The sequence below is a fragment of the Eumetopias jubatus genome, unplaced genomic scaffold, assembly GCF_037043125.1.
Source record: "Eumetopias jubatus isolate StellerSeaLion01/CBP00866 unplaced genomic scaffold, mEumJub1_p1.0 scaffold_14, whole genome shotgun sequence".
In the NCBI taxonomy this organism is placed as follows: Eukaryota; Metazoa; Chordata; class Mammalia; order Carnivora; family Otariidae; genus Eumetopias; species Eumetopias jubatus.
The window spans coordinates 1,189,259-1,208,736 of record NW_028274820.1 but is presented as its reverse complement, the minus strand read 5'-3'; the positions used below and the strand labels follow the sequence as shown (position 1 = coordinate 1,208,736).

Sequence of the window (19,478 nt, the reverse complement as noted above, 5' to 3'; positions counted from 1 at the left end):
AAAGTCAATTCATAACTGTAAAACTCCTGAGAAATTAATCTCCAGGCCCAGAGAGTTTCACTGGAGAATTCTACTAAACATTTAAATAAGAACACCAATTCTATACAATCTCTTCCAAAAAATGGAAAAGGTAACACCTTCCAACGTACTTTATAGAGTCAGTATTATCCTGATACCAAGATCAGACCAAGACAGTACAAAAAATGGAACACCACAGGCCCTCTCTTTCACTATTGATGCTAAAATCTTTAACAAAAGGTCAGCAAATAGAATTCAGCAGTATATAAATAGCAGCATACACCATAACCATTTCTAGAGATGCAAGTCTTTTTACATATTTGTACATTGATGCCTACACCATATTAACACCGTATGAACAAATCCCATGGTTGTGTCAATTGATACAGAGAAAGCATTTGACAAAATCCAATACTCATTCTTGACAAACATGATCAGAAAACTAGGGAGGGAAGGGAAATTCCCCAACTCGATGAAGATCGATACACAGTACCGATAGCCAGCGTCACAGTTGCTGGTGAAAGATGGAGTGCTTTCCCCCTGACTTTCAGCAGTGCTAGAGACTGCAGCCACTGCAATAGGGCAAGAAAAGGAAATAAAAGGCAAATATTAGAAAGAAAGAACTAAAACTGGCCCTATTTGCAGATGACAGGATGGTCTACATAGAAAATTCCAAGGGGAGGAAAAGCCCTAGAACAAATGAATTCCACAAGGTCACCGGAAACAAGATAAACATAAAAAGGGTATTTACTGGGGCACCTGGGTGGCCGGTTAGGCGTCTGACTCTTGGTTTTGGCTCAGGTCGTGACCTCAGGGTCGTGGGATCGAGCCCTGCGTCAGGCTCCATGCTCAGTGGGGAGTCAGCTTGAGGTTCTCTCTCTCCCTCTGCCCCTCCCCCTGCTCCCACACATGTGCTCTCTCTCTAAAAATAAATAAGTAAATAAATAAAGGTATTTCTTAAACTAATAATCAGCATGTGAAGACCAAAGTTAAAATTCAGTGCCATTTATAATCACGTGGAAAAATGAAGTCCTAGGTACAACTCTAACAAAACACGTACACAACTCGTGTGCTGAAAACTATATGATACTGATGGAAGAAATCAAAGATCTCAACACAAGGAGGGATACGCGTGCTCATGGATTAGAAGACGTTTTTCTTAAAATCACTCAACCCAATGTTAAGACTTACTGTATAGCTCCTTTGATCGGGACAGTAGGGTCTTGGCAGAGGAACGGAACACCCTAGAGAGCCCAGAAACAGCCTCACACAAGTATGGTCAATGATTTTTTGACTAAAGTGCAAAAGCAATTCAATGGAAGAGGGATAGTCTTTTCCACAAATGGCACTGGACCAAATGGACATCCACTTGCAAAAACAGTAAATTTTTTTTAAGATTTTATTTATTCATTTGAGAGGGAGAGAGAGACAGAGAGAGTATAAGCAGGGGGAGAGGCAGAGAGAGAAGCAGACTCCCCACTGAGCGAGGAGCCCAACATGGGGCTTGATCCCAGGACCCTGGGATCATGACCTGAGCCAAAGGCAGATGTTCAACCGTCTGAGCCACACAGGAGCCCCCCAAAAAGTAAATCTTGATCTAAACTTCACATCTTATAAAAGATTAACTCAAAACACACCATAGGTTTAACTATAAAACATGTAAGTATAAACTCTTAGAAGAAAGGTGAAAATCTTTGGGGTTTGGGCTACATAAAGAGCTCTTGCAACACCAAAACCAAACACAGTTCATAAAGGAAAAAATATCAGTAAATTGGACACCTTCAAAATTTAAAACATCTGTCCTGTGAAAGACAAGCCACACGCAGGGAGAAAACACGTACAAACCACACATCTGACAGAAGAATCAGATCCAGAATTTAAAGAACTCCCAAAGGTCAACAGTACCAAGAAATCACTCGGATTAGGAAGCAAGACAGACATTTTTCCAAAAAAAAAGAGAAAAATACGTGGACAGAAAATAAGGACTTGAAACGATGATCGGCATGATTAGCCACCAGGAAAATGCCAAATAAAATCATGAGGTGTCACTACACACTTATTAGAACAGCCAAAATGTTCTAAAAACAGTGACGGCACCATGGGCTGGCGAGGACACAGAGAAGCCCGATCTCTCACACGTGGCTGCTGGGAACGTGAAACGGGACAGTCACTCCACAAACGGCTTGGCAGTTTCTTAAAAAACAAAAAACCAAGACCCATCCATGGCACAGTCGGGCATCTCTCCCAGCAAATAAGCAGTTATGCCCCCACAAAACTCTGAATGTGAACGCTGACTGCAATTTTATTTGCAACAGTCAGAGTTGGAAACAACCAAAAGGTCCTTCAACAGGCCACGCAAACGGTGGTCCCTCCACACCGTGGAACGCCCGTGGCCACTGCAAGGCTCAAGCTACTGATGCAGGAACAGCCTGGAGGGACCCGCAGGCTTTGCTCAGAGACTGAAGAGAGAGCCAAGGTCAGAGGGCGTATACAACAGCCTCAAGCGTGAGTCACAGGACGCAGAGTAGTCAGCGCAGCGGGGCTTTGGGGAAGGCGGCCGTGTGACCCCAGTAGAAGGGGGACTGTGGCCATAAAGGAAATGCTCCGGATCCGAGTGTGGCCGCCAGGAGGAAGCGGGCCAGAGCCACACACACACCAGCCACCAAAGCCCATTCCCTTGTTTGGGTCCACGCAGATGCCGGGTGAGCTGTGACCACGGGGGAGGCCACTGGGGGCCCCCAGGCCTCTCTGGGCATGCTGCTTGGTTCCGCAGGGGACACGTGTGCGGTCGGGGTGGCGTGTCACCCCTACCTCCGGAAAGCTGCAGAAAGCCGCCACGCACAGTCCCTGCTTGGAAACAAGCCGCTGACGTTCTGCGGGGCAGCCTGCAGACTGCTTCCATGCAACCACCAGCCGGTGACTGTGCTCCTTCCATTTCCACAGCCCCGGCCTCCCCCGGCCCGAGAATAAGCACAGGAAGACCCACCTGTACGCAGGGTCCGCAGGGCCGGCAAACCCCTGAGGCACTCCCACGAATGCGCCCTCCCCCGGGACCTAAAGCATTTGTACACGATAAAAACACTCGCACCCTGCCAGCTCCGGTGACACCAGGTCAGCTCCCTGAGCATCCGGCGTGCAGGGAAAGGCCGGCGGGCACCACGGCCCCTGGATCTCCGCCACGGTGCTCAGTTATTCCAGGAGGAGCACCTGATGCCCGCCAGCCCCGGGTCTGCAGAGGCCAAGAGGGGGCAGGGCTGACGTCTTGGGGGGCGGCGCCACCCTGGGCATGCGGGGGACCCCGGGCAGTGACTCCTTCAGTGGGACAGGATGGTAATGTGGCCACCTCCTGGGGCCAGGGTCCCAGGCTCCCTTTTTTTCACACTTCTCTCGACTTTCCACAACAAACATGTATTTCCTTGGAAACCGAATCAAAATCAAGTTTAGGAGAAAACTTGTTGCTCACTCTGCTGTGGGACCTGGCTGCCCGAGCCTCTTTCTGGACCTGCCGAAGGGAAGGCCGGTGGCTTCAGTGCAGAGACCTGAAAACCAGGGGCTGTGCACCCGAGTGAGCTGCTTAACTTCTCTGTGCTCCAGCTTCCTGGTCTGTAACACGAGAACAAAGGTGGCCCCCGAGGGGAGTTCTCAGAAGACCCAGAACGCTCATGCTTGTGAAGAGCTGGAAGCACGCTGGTCCAGACCGAGTCCTCAAGCTGCCTCTCCCTGTCCTCAGCGGAGACAGCAAGCAGGTCCCCCCATGCTGCCGGAGGGGGCGGTTGGAGCCCCAGTCCACGTGGAGGCCCAGGCGAGGCAGACACGCCAGGAACTACGGGCTGCTCACACAAGCTGGGAAGATGAGCAGGGCTGCAGGGTGGGCTCCTGGGAGGCCAGCGGCCACCGATCCATCTGCTCACTGACCCAGGGCAGGAGAGGTGAGCCGCTCTGGTTGCTGGCAGGGCTTGTTGCGCACATGGAGGAACTGGCCTGGGCAGGCAGGCCTCACCTAGGAAAGCCGGCTTGGGTGCTGAAATGTACTCGCCTGCACCCCGCCATCTGCCAGCTGGAACGTGGATGCAATGACGGGAGCCCCAGCATCTATCTTGGGCCTTGAAGTGATAGCAGGCAAGCCAGAACAGCATCATAGAAGAGGTCTGGTTCAAGATGCTTGTGAAGCCGCCACATTAGCTCCATCCTGCCCCATCTCCAGGTTTACTTTAACAACAAGAAACCTTTCGTTCAAGTCACCACGGTTGGGGTTTTCCTCAATGTCACCAAGCCTGCTGCTGACTAGCAGGACCCCTGAGCACACACATGTGTAAACGGACGTCCTCGGGGGCTGGGGCCCATCTGCCCCTCCTCCCAGCTGACCCATCCCTGCCGTGGGATGCGGTTGCCGGGAGAGACAGGTGGTGAGCTGGGGAACAGGAAGGACGGCAGTGCCCAGTGATGGCCTCATCTGGGTGGGGCTGGGCAGAAGTGGGCTCCCTGGGGCTCAGCTTGGACACCCCGCTCCCTGAGGCAGGTGAGCAGCAGAGACGAGCAAAAGCGTCTCCCACCCACGACACACAAGCTCGGGACAACACACGGTGAGACGCAGCCCTGCCCGGCGCCGGCCCCTCCAGGCTGTGGTCAGCAAGCGGCTGCTCCCACCCAGCCTGTACCCCAGTTTCCCCCCTACATGCTCTCTCCAGCCCACTCAGGACCCTGCAGTTGACCCCCATGCTGCAGGGACACCCCAAAAGGCATGCAGATTTCCATTTCTGCCTGGGTCTTCTCTTCACATTTATCAGGAATCTGCTCTGCTCTTCAAAACTGTGAAGTGTTTGTAGTAGAGGTGCCAACGTCTCTCTCACTGGTAACATCGTAGGGTCTCCACGATGTCCCCCTGCTCACCCAGGACTCGGGAAGTTTGGGTACATTGGCTGAATCGCTGTGCTGACGCCTCTGGGTTTAATGTGCTCCACGGACACAGGCCATCGGGAGCGAGGAGGAGCAGAACCTCTTATTGGGAAGGGCTGGACACACAGGAAGGGGGGGCACTGGGGGCACAGAGCTCTGGGGCCGGGCCGTCAATGACGGTCCCAGGTGAGAGACTCCATGCCCATGCTCGAGACAGTCCTTGCTGGGGCCTGAGAAGGAAGACGCCACACTCAGCCTTGCTTTCCTGGCCCCGTGCACGCTGTCACCAGATGGCAGACCTGGCCTGAGACCCGACCATGGTCAGGGAGCGCCTGCCTGAGCCGGGGTGTGCAGAGGTGAGTGGCTGATGGAGACTGGGTCCTGGGCTGACCCGTCTGGGGCTGACGGACACAGACCCCCTGGGGCAGCCGGCAGCCTCAGGGCTCGCAATATCCCCTCTGGCAACAACTGAGAGCCACAAGAGAGGGGCCCACGTGTGGCTGTGGCGGCAGAGAGAGGAGCTGGCGTTGTCCCAGGCAGAGAGCAGAAGACGAGCCCAGGCTGAGTGTACAGCTCGGGCACCCTGAGGCGGCGGCTCAGACAGCGAGGAGCAGCTACTCAGTGCCCCAGAGACGCCGGAGGGTCCCGTGCACCTGTCACTGTGCGAGTCGGGAAGAAAGCCTCCCCCGCAACACACACACGAGTGCATGCATGTTCACACACACTAATAGATACTAAATGCAGTTTCTGAAATTCAGCAACTACTCCTCATTGTCAAAAAGCACAAACACTCGCTCACAGGGGCGCCCGCGTCTAACCCAAAGTGTCACAAAGAACAGCCAGAAGGAAATTAATACAAGGTGGAGAAAGGGTCAGAGTCACGGCTACGACGGTGAGCTGAGCTGAGGAAGAAGTTACCAGGATGAGTTTCAACGTGAGCTGAAACATTATCTTTGTTAAATTCAGACAGAAATGGTAGAAACGACATTTTGGAAAAGTTGCTGGCCAGGAGGTGGGAGCCGGACAGCAGAGGTGTGCGTGGACCCGGGGCACTGGGCACAGCGCGGGGAGCTGCGTGGACACCGACCGCATGCCCGCTTTTGCCGACCCGGGACCCGCAGACATGATCACAGACGTCGACGCACTTCCGTGAGAGAAATGCTGTGAGTCACTCACTGTGACTGGAAAACGAAAAATCGGAAATGACCTAAACGTCAACGGACCTGGAACCAACACACGGTCTCTCCTCAGGCTGGAGACGCACACGGTGACATAAAGATCATATTTTGGAGGAATGTTTATTAATACGAGAAACGTTTGTGATGCCACACTGGCAGGTGACAAAAACAAGCAACCAAGCTACTTGCAGATCATCCCACGACTTCCGTTAAATCCACACGTGTGATGTGTGGTGCGCAGCGGGACGGACCAGCCCAGCGCCGTCCACGGGGTCCGCCCTGGCCACACATGAGGGCGCCCGCGCGGGAGTGAGGCCCGGACGTGGAGGAGGGAAGACAGGGCCCTCGTTCCGAAGGGGACGCAGGCTCTGGGGGGCCCTAGGGACGGCACCCACAGGTGGAAGGGCCTGCCCCGCGGGTCACTCGACGGCCACCTCCCGAGCTGCCTCCACTGGCGGGCTGGCCCTGCCTCTGCGCCTCTCCACCCCATCCTTCGGGACCACCGGCCTTGTCACTGCCCCGTCTCAACCACTGGGGGCCTCCCACAGTGCGGACACCGCTATCCTGCACACTGGGGCTTATTTCCACTACTCACAAGGCAGATGGTGATGAGGGGAAGCAGGGGTTCCCCAGCCTGCTACCTGCCTGCCCCTCTGTCTCCCCGGCAGGGGAACCGCCCGGGCCACGGAGGCTGGATGTGCCAGCTGGTGGGGAGGGACCAGACGTGGGGCCAAAGCTCGGGGTCCAGGAGTCCCACACACTGGCAGGCAGCTCACCAGTGGTGCAGGGAGACCCTCTCAGGTCAGGGAGCTGGGCGCAGATGAGGAGCCCTGAAACCACACGATGGTTGGGGGGCTCGGCCTTGGACCCTGGGGTGCCAGGCACAGTGACAGGGATGATTGCAAGGGCGCACGCCCGCATGCCACACTTCGGCACCTGGTATAACGTGAGGCAGCAAGTGTCCCCCAAGGAGGGAGGCTGGAGGGCCAGGACCCACTGTCGCCAGCACACCGATGAAGGACCAGAGTCTCAGGGTGGGCAGAGCCTGACCTGTGACTCCAGAGATTTGGGGTGTCAGGGGCTGGGCCAGGATTCAGGATGTGGGAGACCGGAAGAAACCCAGCATGGCTCTGCGCTCCCAGGGGGGGCAGGAAGAAGAGAACAGGAGTGAGGAATCCAGCAGCAACTCCAGACAACAGGGAGGGAAGGGCCCACTCTCCCCCCAACACACACACACAAGTGCATGCATGTTCACACACACTCATACACACGTGTGCACACGTGCATGCATCGCACACACACACTCGTGCACGCACACTTGTGTGCACACTCATACACATGTGCACGCATGGACACTCATACACACACTCATGCAGTCACACACAAGTGCATGCATGTTCACACACACTCATACACACGTGTGCACACGTGCATGCATCGCACACACTCATACACACTCGTGCGCGCACACTTGTGTGCACACTCATACACATGTGCACGCATGGACACTCATACACACACTCATGCAGTCACACACGAGTGCATGCATGCGCGAACACATACACGCACACATGCATGCATGCACTCATGCGTGCGTTCACACTCGTGTGCATACTCACACACGCGTGCACACATGCATCGCACACTCGTGCGCACACTCATACACACATGTGCACACGTGCACACTCATACACACATGCACGTACTTTCAAATGCACAGGAAGCTGGTAACAAAGGGAAGTCACCAGAGGACATCCGGACGCGGGAACCCAGGCCAGGCAGGTGGTGGATGCACTGCTGCCAGAGAGCTTGGAGAGCCTGTCATCCCTCACGAGCCAACCGCAGCAACGCGGGGCCTGAGCACGGTGGGCAGTGAGGTCAAAGCTCTAGCGGGGGCCCACGCCCCCAGCGGCCCCATCAGCAAACACCGACGTGGGGAGCCCTTGCATGGGGGACACTCTTCAACCTGGCTCTGCACTGAGGGGACCCCCAGGAATACATTTGCACACGTCTGCCCAGCTGGGACATCTAAAATTCACTGGGCAAGCATGTGAAGCCCCCAGGTACCTGGCCAAGGGCAAGGCCAATCTTGATAGAACCCACATCAGCATCGTTCTTGAAGAATTTCCAGCAAAATTCTCACAAATGTGAGCTCACGGTCAAAACCACAAAAATCCTGTGACGCAAAAACCCCCAGCAGTACCAGCAGATTCTTGCTTCTTCCTGAAAAGCCCCCCAAAACTGCAGGGATGGAATTCCTTGCCAGGGTAAAAAACCCAGAATGGCAGGGAAAACAGGAGTGAGCAGATAGCAGTCTCGGGAACCGGACATGAGTCACAGGATGGAGCCACGCTGGGCTGGGGGGCCCAGAACACAAGGACACAGGAGGGGAAGGGGCGGCACTCCAGGCTTGTCCCAGGCTCCTGAGACGCAACCCCTGCCCCAGACGACTGGGGTCTCTGGCCCCTGAGACGCGAGGCCCGTGTGATTGAAGGGGACGCTGGGACCCCCACAGAGCAGTACAGCTTCCAAACCCAGCAGAAGACCAGAACATCCAAAGACGACTCTGACCCACCCAAGAGGAAAGGTGGAAAATCCTGGCAGTCAGGCCACAAGGCAGGCACTTCCAGGGGAGGCCACCTTCCGTGGACTGGACGACTTTGAACAGGAAGAGGGGTGAACAGGTGCACAGCAGGAGAACCAGGGCGTGGGGGCGGCCAGAGACAAGACTGCCTGATGGCACCTGGGCTTGCAGGCCATGGCTGAGGTTCCAGACCTCACGACAGAGCATCTGATGAGCATGAATATCCTCAGGGAAGGTTCAGACAGCCGCCGGGGTTCTGGGCAAGCATTTACCCGCAAACACGTGGAAGGCCAAATTGAAAAAAAAAATGCAAGATGATAGCAAGATTTTTCCAGGAAAGCAAAAGCAGCCTGGCTCTGAATAGCATTTACACGGTTAGAAAGCACGCCCGGCCAGGCTTCCCGGGGCGGGGAGGCGGCCCTCCTACCTTGTCATCATCTTCACAGGTCATGACGTTGGAGAAGGGGATCTCCGCCTTGAACATCTTCCGACAGTGCATGAGCTGCACCAGCAGGTAGCACACGGTCTTGAACTTCATCCTCTTGGCAGGCTTTATGTCAGAGAGGATCAGCCCTGGAAATATCTGTGCCGACAGCCGGCACAGAGAGACCCGTCAGCAGACCCATGCTGCCCCCCGCGCCCCCGAGCTGGGAGCGGGCACCTGACAGGGACAGGGAAGTCATGGGGACCGTGTGCTCAAGGCCAAACAGAAGTGCGTGGAACCAGCAAGCCGGGTCCACAGCACACAGCTACCCCAGGGCCTCTGAAAACCAGAGCAAGGCCCCAGTCCTGGGGAGGAGCTGTGGGAAGATTTGGGGCCAGGCCAGGTAGGAACCCTGGAGCCTGGACGTTACTGTCTGGGCCAGCAGCTGGCTGAGGACCACCACCCACCAACCCCTGGGGTCCCTGCCCTTCTTACCACACCCTCCACTCCCACATGGGTGGCCCCTGCTGTCCTGGGGTCCAGTGCCAACCCCTCACCCAGCCCTCCTCCAAGCCCACCGACACCTGCCCTACCCTCTCTCCCGTTCATCAGGAGTGAGCTCACTGAGCCCAGCCTACCCTGCCCTGGAGCCCCCAGCAGCCACGGTCCCCGGGTCACAAGGGACTGCACAGCCCCGATCCACGGACACACAGGACAGAGAAGCTTGAAGCTCTCCCTCATATTCCACCTGCTTATGTCCTGAAGGAGTACTGGGGCCACCTGTGCCCTGCACCCCTCACCTGTGCCCTGCACCCCTCACCTGTGCCCTGAGCCCCTCACCTGTGCCCTGCACCCCTCACCTGTGCCCTGCGCCCCTCACCTGTGCCCTGCACCCCTCACCTGTGCCCTGCACCCCTCACCTGTGCCCTGCACCCCTCACCTGTGCCCTGCACCCCTCACCTGTGCCCTATACCCCTCACCTGTGCCCTGCACCCCTCACCTGTGCCCTGCACCCCTCACCTGTGCCCTGCACCCCTCACCTGTGCCCTGTGCCCCTCACCTGTGCCCTGCACCCCTCACCTGTGCCCTGAGCCCCTCACCTGTGCCCTGCACCCCTCACCTGTGCCCTGCACCCCTCACCTGTGCCCTGCACCCCTCACCTGTGCCCTATACCCCTCACCTGTGCCCTGAGCCCCTCACCTGTGCCCTGAGCCCCTCACCTGTGCCCTGCACCCCTCACCTGTGCCCTGCACCCCTCACCTGTGCCCTGTGCCCCTCACCTGTGCCCTATACCCCTCACCTGTGCCCTGAGCCCCTCACCTGTGCCCTGCACCCCTCACCTGTGCCCTGAGCCCCTCACCTGTGCCCTATACCCCTCACCTGTGCCCTGAGCCCCTCACCTGTGCCCTGCACCCCTCACCTGTGCCCTGCACCCCTCACCTGTGCCCTGTGCCCCTCACCTGTGCCCTGTGCCCCTCACCTGTGCCCTGCGCCCCTCACCTGTGCCCTGCACCCCTCACCTGTGCCCTATACCCCTCACCTGTGCCCTGAGCCCCTCACCTGTGCCCTGAGCCCCTCACCTGTGCCCTGCACCCCTCACCTGTGCCCTGTGCCCCTCACCTGTGCCCTGTGCCCCTCACCTGTGCCCTGAGCCCCTCACCTGTGCCCTGCGCCCCTCACCTGTGCCCTGCACCCCTCACCTGTGCCCTGTGCCCCTCACCTGTGCCCTGTGCCCCTCACCTGTGCCCTGCGCCCCTCACCTGTGCCCTGTGCCCCTCACCTGTGCCCTGTGCCCCTCACCTGTGCCCTGTGCCCCTCACCTGTGCCCTGCACCCCTCACCTGTGCCCTGAGCCCCTCACCTGTGCCCTATACCCCTCACCTGTGCCCTGCACCCCTCACCTGTGCCCTGCACCCCTCACCTGTGCCCTATACCCCTCACCTGTGCCCTGAGCCCCTCACCTTCACCTGGGCCCAACACCCCTCACCTGTTTCCTGAACACTTCACCTGTGTCCTATACCCCTCACTTAAGCTCTGAGCCCCTCCACCTGTGCCCTGCGACCCTTACCTATGCCCCGTATCCATCTGTGCCCCGAGCCCCTCACCTGCGCCCTGTACCCCTCATCTGTGTCCTGCACCCCTCATCTATGCCCTGCATCCCTCACCTGTGCCCTGAGCCCTTCCCCAAGCCCTCCACGCCTCACCTGAACCCTGAAAAGACTAGGCCCCCCCTTGATCGTGTCCAGCTCAGTTTCCTTAGGCACAGTGACCTTGAGTGCCCCAAACGATGGTCACAGGCCCCCTGTGTGCACAGCACCCCTTTGCTCAGTGCTCCCCCATCCCCGGCCTGTTTTGCGGGGGAAGGCCCAGGGAGTGGGGGGGGGGGGGAGAGGACAGTCCAGGCCCTGAGAGGACCCCGGGCTCCGACTGGCCCGGCCCCAGCCCAGCTGAGCGGGAGCTCCGTCCCAGTCCCGGAGCCCACCTTGCGCCGATGTGACGGCACGATGAAGAAGGTCTCAATGTTGTGAGTTTTCAGAAAACTGTTCCTCTCGTGCCCGTGCCCCGGCTCCACCTCGTAGTCACCGTTCAAGCACGCCAGGGTCGTCTTCGTGATGTGGACCTTCCTGCAAGACAGCAGCACCACGGTGCCCAGGGCCTGCAGAGGCGGCACAGGCGTCCCTCCCCACGGGCAGGTCCAGGAGGGGCACTCAGGTTCCCTGTGTCACCTGGCAGCACCGGTCACACCTGGGAACAAGAGGGGGAGGGAGCCCAGCGAGGGGGTGCTGCTGGGGAGGGCTCGGAGCCGGGGATGGGCCAAGCGTCAGCAGGAGCAGAGGGGAGCATTCCAGGCTCTGGGACAGCAGAGGGGTCTCAGGTGCAAGCGCAAGGTGGGAGTGGATGCCACCGCAGGTCCCAGCCGAGGCATGGCCTGGCCGGCCCGGACGCGGTCAACCCGAGCCCCTTCCCCGGACACAGACGGGGTGGGGATGCCCCGTGTCCGCTGCATCTCAGTCCTGCAAGGGAAGGGGATGCAGGTCTGGGGAGGGGGGACATGCAGGTGGCTCCCGCCATGGCTCCCGCCGTGGCTCCCCCAGGACCCCCGGGGCAGGTGGAGTTTGCTCAGGACCCAGTGTCGTCTGCTTTGCAGCCGCCCGGCCCATGCACCCAGCACATGAGTCTGGGGGAGTGGCGCAGGCCCCTCCCACACTGTCCTCCGGACGCCAGAGCGCACTGCCTTGCCCTGACTCACCCGGGCAGGCCGGCGGCCTCCATGACGTTGGCGAGGGTCACGTCGTTGGACCACACGTCATACTGCCACTTGCGCAGGCCGAGGACCCCGCAGAGGACCCGGCCGGTGTGCAGCCCCACACGCATGTTCAGATCCACCTCTGTGGCCTCCGCCACTGACCTGCAACAGACACATCACGGCGTGGGCGTGGGCCTGGGCCCTTGTCCATACCCGCGAGCTTGCGCACACAGGGGAGTCTGCATAGGCGGGAGCACGGGGGTCCCCTGACTTACCCCAATCCCCAAGCGTGGCTCCAGGTGGGCAGGGCTGCTCTGGGCCAGGCCCCCTAGCTCCCTGGCCACTGGGCACGACCCTTGCCCCTCCCCACCTAGGGCAGCCTGCAGGGGGCATGAGCCTGGGACCTCCGATCCCCTCTGTGTCCCGCTGACCCGGTTGGGGGCTCGTGCCTGCTTGCTGGCCAGAGGCCGGCGTGACGACCTGCCAGGGGCATCCTGGGAACGGCCAGGGTTTGGCCCCGAGCTCCAGACCTGACCCTCGAGTAGACTTTACAGGAGGACAAGCGTGCGGGTGCCAAAATCAGGTGGCGGGTCCAGGTGAGCAGGTCACCCGCGGCTGGGGAATGTGGGCCAGCGTGAGTCCCGGCAGCACCCAGGGGACACCGCCCGTGTCCGGAGCTCCGTGCGAGCGATCATGTGGGGGCACCCACAGGGTGCCACGCATGGTCTCCCCAGGTCTAGGACTCACCACCACAGCCAGAGGTACACAGCACACTGCGTCAGGCCAAAGGGGACACACAGCGGCCGTGCCGAGGCCCTCCGATGCTGTCTCCTGTGTTTTCTACTCTTCCCCAATGGGCGGAAATTATATTATTACAGAAAACGCTAAAGCGGAGCATTGCGGAAGCAACAGCAGGCTCTCCGTAGGCCCCACGGGACAGGAGTGCAACGAGGCCCCGTGGGAGGGAGCACTGAGCCATGTGACCCCCGCCTGTCCACAGGTGGCCCCCACGGCCGGTGTGTCCAATGTGGCTCCCCTGTCCACGGCAGAGCCCAACCACAAAGGGCCAGGAGGCTGAGCCGTGGCCCAGGACACGGCGGCCCCGTGGTTAGAAGGTCTGTCACGAGGGAGAAGGGAGACCAGGAAACATCGGACACACAGGGTCACCAGGTTGCCACCCTGGGGCCGGCCCACCGGACAACCCACCCTCCATCCCCTCCCAGCATTAGGTGCCCTGTGGCCCAGCCACCTGCAGACCCCCCACCCCCCGCAGGATAGCAGGCCACCCATGATCCCAATGATAAATCTCCCTCCTACTTCAGAACTTGGGGTTGATTCGTGTGCACCCATCTTGCTCCTAATATGACGTGGCCCAGCTGAGATGCAGCCTCCAGGAAGCCCTCCCAGATCCTCACCCCATCCCTGAGGACCCATCACTGGTGCCAGTACAACAGGGTCTGTCAGAGACCTCTTCCGGCCATGCCCCGACCACCGGGCAGTCTGGCCCAAATGACCAGAGACTTGGGGGCGCCCGGGTTCCTTAAAACATCTGAATTAGAAACCCTAAAAGAAGACAAGGGGCTCTGATGATGAAATAAAGAGCTTGGGGTCTTCTGTCCAGAATGTAAGCACAGGACACAGACACAGGGGCTGGTGAGCAGAGCGTCCAGAGTCTTTGGCTCTCGGAACCGCAGATGGGCAAAGGCGGCCACTCCACGTGGGGAGCGCACATGAGCAGGGCGGCCCCTGATTTCTAGGGAAGTCCCATCGGCCCAGCAAGGTGACCAGGCCAACCTCTGCCCTCTCCGGGTCTCCGTTTCCCATGTGCAATCCAGGGCGGGGCTGAATGAGCGCCAACGGGCTCTGACAACCGCCCAGCTACCCTGGCGTCTCCAGGCTCAAGGCCGCGGCCCACATCCCACTAACCCCTGTTCTGGAAGACACAGGTGCAGAAACACTGGGAGAGGGTCCACGAAGACCCCGGACTGCAGGACGGCCCGAGCAGTCCTTGTGGCCGTGGACCCCACGCCACACAGCTGCTGGGGTCCCGTCACCTGGGTGGAGCACCCCCACCCGGGAGGACAGCATCCCGCTCGGCCCTGCCTGCCCAGCCCCAGCTTCCATGTGCAGACTACCCAGCGGTCCCACAGGATCCCACCGCCACACCGCCTCGCCCCCGTGCAAAGCCGTCCTGGACCCACTGGGAGCCCCGCACCACCCCTGCGTCCACCGAGGGCCCGGCCCCCAGGACCAGAGTGTTTCACATCGGGTCCAAGGTCCCGGTGCACGTCCGGAAGTCCACGTGTCACAGGTTTACAGCAAAGGCTACTCGGGAGTCTGCATGTCTTTGACACCTACTTAGTTTTACATATATTGAACATCTTTTCTCTCAATTTTAACTTTTCTCAGTCATTTGCCAACCTCTAGTGAGAAGCGCTGAAACAAACAAAATACGGTTAAAATTTTGGATTTTTTTTTTTTTTTTGATATTTGCAAAAGGAAAGGAACACAGAGAAACGTGAACAAGAAAAGCTGCAGACGGTGTTTCTGCCCATTTCACAGCATCTCCACCTCCACGGCCAGGATGGGGCAAAGGTCACGGGGATCAAATCCTACAGCCTGCACACCCTCACCTCTTCTGGAAGGTTCTGCCTCAAACATCTGGATCCTGGTGGCAGTAGATACATAGTTACCTGGACACTCACATCTCAGTTAGCCGCGCATCAGGGGCAGTCTCACCGAGACACATTTGCCGAGAACAGAGACGGGAGGAGGGCCTGCAGAGCCGTGAGAGACGGCCCCCCCTCCCTGGGCCATCGCTGCTCCGGCTGACTGCAGCAGGGTTAGCGGACAACCACGGCGGCCTCGCCAGCCCAAGGCTGGGTCCCGGAGGGCAGAGCACATGCTGTTTACTTCCCCTGATCCAATACCGCAAACCAAAACACCCAGACCTCGCCCCGCACGCTTGCCGGTGCGATGCGCGATTCGCTAAGGCCTGTGACAGACGAGGATCTCGCGCTACTGGAAATGCACAGAGTCCTGACGCTTTGGAGCAGAGGAATCTCCTGCACCCTGTGCTGAGCGGCCCCCTCCCTGCAGAGTGGGGGAATGGTTGCTCCAGCAGCTGGGGACCCGCTGGGAGAGCCCCCAGCCCCACGAGCTGCACCTGCCATGGGGGTGGGAGCCCCGGGCCTTCACTTCCACATCGGCACCCTTGTGTTGTCTTTAACACGGAGCCTGTAAACCTTCCCACCTGTTATTCCCACAGGGACACACTACCCACCAAGTGCAACACAAGATCCTTCCCCACCCGCCGGACCGGGAACAGGTCCTCGATCCCTCCAGCCTCAGGAGAGGTCAGAACCCAGGCGGTCGGGGCCTGCACGCGCCTGCCCATGAGGAGATTCCTTCCCTCCGTCCAGTGTCCAGCGGCAGCAAACGCCCGGCCCCTCACAAGCCCGTCCTGAGCCCACACGTCGGGGACTGTCATATCTGCACAGTGAACAACCCTACTGGACGTGCGGCCGGCGCGGCACCACCCCCCTGATCCTGAGCACCCCAGAACCACACACGGGGTCCGCATGCACCCAACCGTCCCCCTGCTCTGGATCCCCCTGTCCACTCAGAGGACCCCTCGCTGGAGCAGACCACTGGAGTCACTGGGCCTCTTCCGCCCCCGACCCTAGGGCTGGGTCTCTCTCTCTCTCTCTCTCTCTGTTCTCCCGTGTTCCTCATACAACTTTGTTGCCACTACTTTTCGGCTCCAAGTGTGGACGTCTACACCCATCCCTGCTAACCCCGTCTCGCCGGACTGCACCCATCCCTCCACGCTGCTGAGACGTGGGCACCAGCTCAACCTCCCAGCCCCACACCTTCCCTGCCCCGACGGAGGGTCCCTAATTCTTCATTCCACTCTCTGACGGGACAGGACGAGGCTGGCTCAGAGGTGCGGCTGGCCCACGGTGTTCTCAGGAGGCACGCCTGCTCCCTCTAAGCTCCTCCAGCAGAGAGCCCTGGACACCTATGCCCGTGAAGACAAACACGTGCAGTCCCTTTCAGGGGAATTCGGCTGGATCTAAGCCACTCCATCCCCAGCTGACTCCCTGGATGTCTTGTCTGGCTAAGCTATGAAGCTGATTTCTTCCTGCACCATTAATGCATCCCTGACCACACCCAAGATGGCCACGGATGAAGAAATGCCGTCCCAGCAAATTGCAAAGGCGACGGTCTCAGAGGCACCCAGCTCAGGCGGGAGCTCCCCGACCCGAGCCTCGCCATGCAACCTGGCGCTCTGCAGCCTGGGGACACACGGCCCCTCGGGCCTACAGGACCCACGGGGGGTGCGAGGCGGACCTGTCCCTGCGGGCACTCACGTAATGGTGTCAATCATGTCCAGGCCCATCTCCACGCAGCAGTGGGCGTGGTCAGTCTTGGGCTGGGTGAGGCCAGACACACAGTAATAGCAGTCCCCGAGGATCTTGATCCGGCGACAATGATTCTCCTGGGGGGCGAGAGGACAAATCGCACATTAGTGACGTACCTGGGGCCTGGGCACCTACACCTTCGCCACCACGGAGCCGGTGACCACGGAGCAGGCAGCACCACGGGCACCAGGCCCCACAACCCCACCCAAGGGACCCCCTCCGAGGCCAGGGCAGCCTCAGGAGGGGGAACAGCCTCCACGGCAGTGATTAGGCTCACTGGGGGCACCCACGCGCCCCCCAAGCCTGCACTCAGGCCTGTTCCCACGCAGGGGTCCACCCCGCCCATCCCTGAGCCCACCTGGCCAAACCCACAGACCATCCAAGTTTGGGAAGCTGCCCCAAGTCCAGAGCCAGCGCCTTTCCCGGGACGTTCTCTCTCCTGGGGGGCCCAGCACAGCGCCCCTCCTGACCACCGTCTTGGACAGCCGTACGATGGACCCTGTGCCTCACATCAGACCCCCACGCACACCAGCTCCAGACGGGCAGGTGCACGCACCTGAGTGTCCCTGAGGTTGAGGTCCATGGGACACTTGGGCGGCTATCACCAAAGAGTTACCTGCCAGGGCCCGAGCCCCAAGGGGACCGCCAGGGTCTGCACCCTGACCTGGCCGCCCACAGGGACACCCAGAACGTCCACTCTGGCACTTATACGACGGTAAGAGAGCATCCGCACCCACCTCGCCGTCCTGCTGGGAAGGACTTCCTAGCGCCCGTCATGCGCTAGCCCATTGGTCTCGGCTGTGATTACGGCCGTGACTGAAGTTTTACTTCTCAGATGCTTCCGTAAAGCTCCCCTTTACGCCCCTAAAATAGCGGACGGCCTCACAAAACTCCTTCCCGTGAGCAGGTCCTGCCCCTGGACATTCAAGACGTTCTTCAAATCGCATTAACGCACTCAAAGGTGATAGCAAATCCTCTACATGTTAACGCAAGCAGCAAATTTCATGAAAATGTATGATGTTTCCCAGAACAAACACACGCAGCGAGAAGCGTGGCTTGTTTCCACGTCGCGTGGGGCCCGTGGGCCCGTGGGATTCTGCGAGGGGCTGGTCTTGCCAGCACATCCCGGGTGAGGAGCACCCCACAGGCCCCGAGATGTCCTGCACGCCCAGAGCCCCGCGGACCCCACTCTGAGAGCACATCCCACAGCTCCTGTTCCAACCTGCTCTCCCTCTGTCACAGAAGACCTCCCTCCTGCAGGTTTCCTCCAATGAGACACGTTAACCTGAGAATTCACAGTAAGAACTCTCAGCTTCCGCTTCCCACACACCCACACTTGCCCGGGCCGCGGCCCCGCATCAGAGGACCGGGTGCCCACCCAGCCCCGGGCCCCCCTCAGCAGACAGAGCCCTCGGGCCCCCCCTGCAGACTGCGAGCTGACCACAGGGAGGTGCAAGCCTGGCCACTCAGCCTCCGAGTGACCGCGGGGTGGGCAGCCGCTTAACCATTAGAATGCCAGCCTCCTTGTCTATGGAAGGGGTTCTCCTGGTGTCCCAGGGGAAGGCCATGCTGGGGGCGACCTGTCCTGCGATGACATCAGGGAGCCCAGAGCCAGATGGCCGGGTGCAGACGTCCTCCCTGCAGAGCTGGGCCCCTGGGAGTTGGCTGGCCAGGCTTCTCCGGCCACGCTCACCAAGCCTCCAAGCCAGCAGGCAGCACTGGGTTCTCTCCTGACACTCTGGGAGTGCCCAGCCCACTGTCCCCATCGTCACTGCCCCCAAGTCAGAGCAGGCCAGGGACAGAGAGCCCCTCTCCCAACCTCCCGTCCCCAGACCCAGGGATGACACCAGGGGCCACTGCCAAGCCTCACCCCTCTCCTGGCTGCCAGGACGTCCTCCCAGCAATCATTCTGGGGTTCCAGACCCACCCCCCAAGGAGCCCACGGAGGTGACAGCGCTATTCTTGCAGACGATTTCAGGAAGGGCACCCATACCCGGAGCTGGGTACCTCAAGGGAGATGTGTGCCCATCAGCACCACCACAGGGCATCCCTGTGCCCCCGGCTCGTCCCCGAGGTGCTCCAGGCGGCCTCCTGCCCTTCTTTGTATGTCCTGTCTCTGGACAGGCGGGTGCGTGTGAGCTGCAGGAGTGTGACCATCGCTGCCCCGTGCGGCCGATCTCCAAGTGAGGGCGGAGGGGCAAAGCCACTTAGCAGGTAGCGTCCAGGGGCCACAGCCTCCTAATTACAGCCTGTCAGCAGCAGATGTGTCCTTGGTGACCGCCCCCCAGCACGAAGCCGCGGCCCCTCCTCACCGGCCCTGCAGGGCCAGGCCAGGGACACAGCCCACAGCAGACTGGGGCAGTAAGGGGCTAACGCTTCATCTTGTCCTTCTAATCTCAAATGTCCTGGCTGTCGTTAGCCGGCTTGAGAGACCAAAAGAGGTGTTTTCACGGAGTTTGGCACATTTCAGTTTAAAAACTTCCCGGTGGTTCCAGAACACCGGCGCTGGAGCTGAGCCCAAGCCTCTATGACGACTGGACAGCTCTTCCTGAGACCTCCGCCCGCAGCGTCCAAACTGTCCCTCCCCCCTGGCTGGGGGACAGAGTGGCCAGTGGCCCAGAGGGGCAGCAGGAGGATCCAGGGGGGGAGGCCTCATGCTGAGCCTGCCAGGTGTGGTCTGCAAGCTCGCGGACAAGCTCTGACCCACC

The 19,478-nt window shown here is 59.7% G+C and overlaps 1 protein-coding gene across 1 annotated transcript in view; it reads right to left on the bottom strand.

Moving 5' to 3' along the window:
* The window catches only part of ADCY1 (adenylate cyclase 1), a 106,387-nt gene that overhangs the window by 35,985 nt on the left and 50,924 nt on the right, over nt 1-19,478 (bottom strand). The window contains exons 5-8 of the mRNA XM_088018329.1: nt 16,720-16,847; nt 12,350-12,508; nt 11,582-11,723; nt 9,104-9,259 (exon numbers count right to left, since the gene is read on the bottom strand). Coding sequence (XP_087874455.1) covers nt 9,104-9,259; nt 11,582-11,723; nt 12,350-12,508; nt 16,720-16,847 — 585 coding nt within the window. The remainder of the gene's footprint in view (nt 1-9,103; nt 9,260-11,581; nt 11,724-12,349; nt 12,509-16,719; nt 16,848-19,478) is intronic.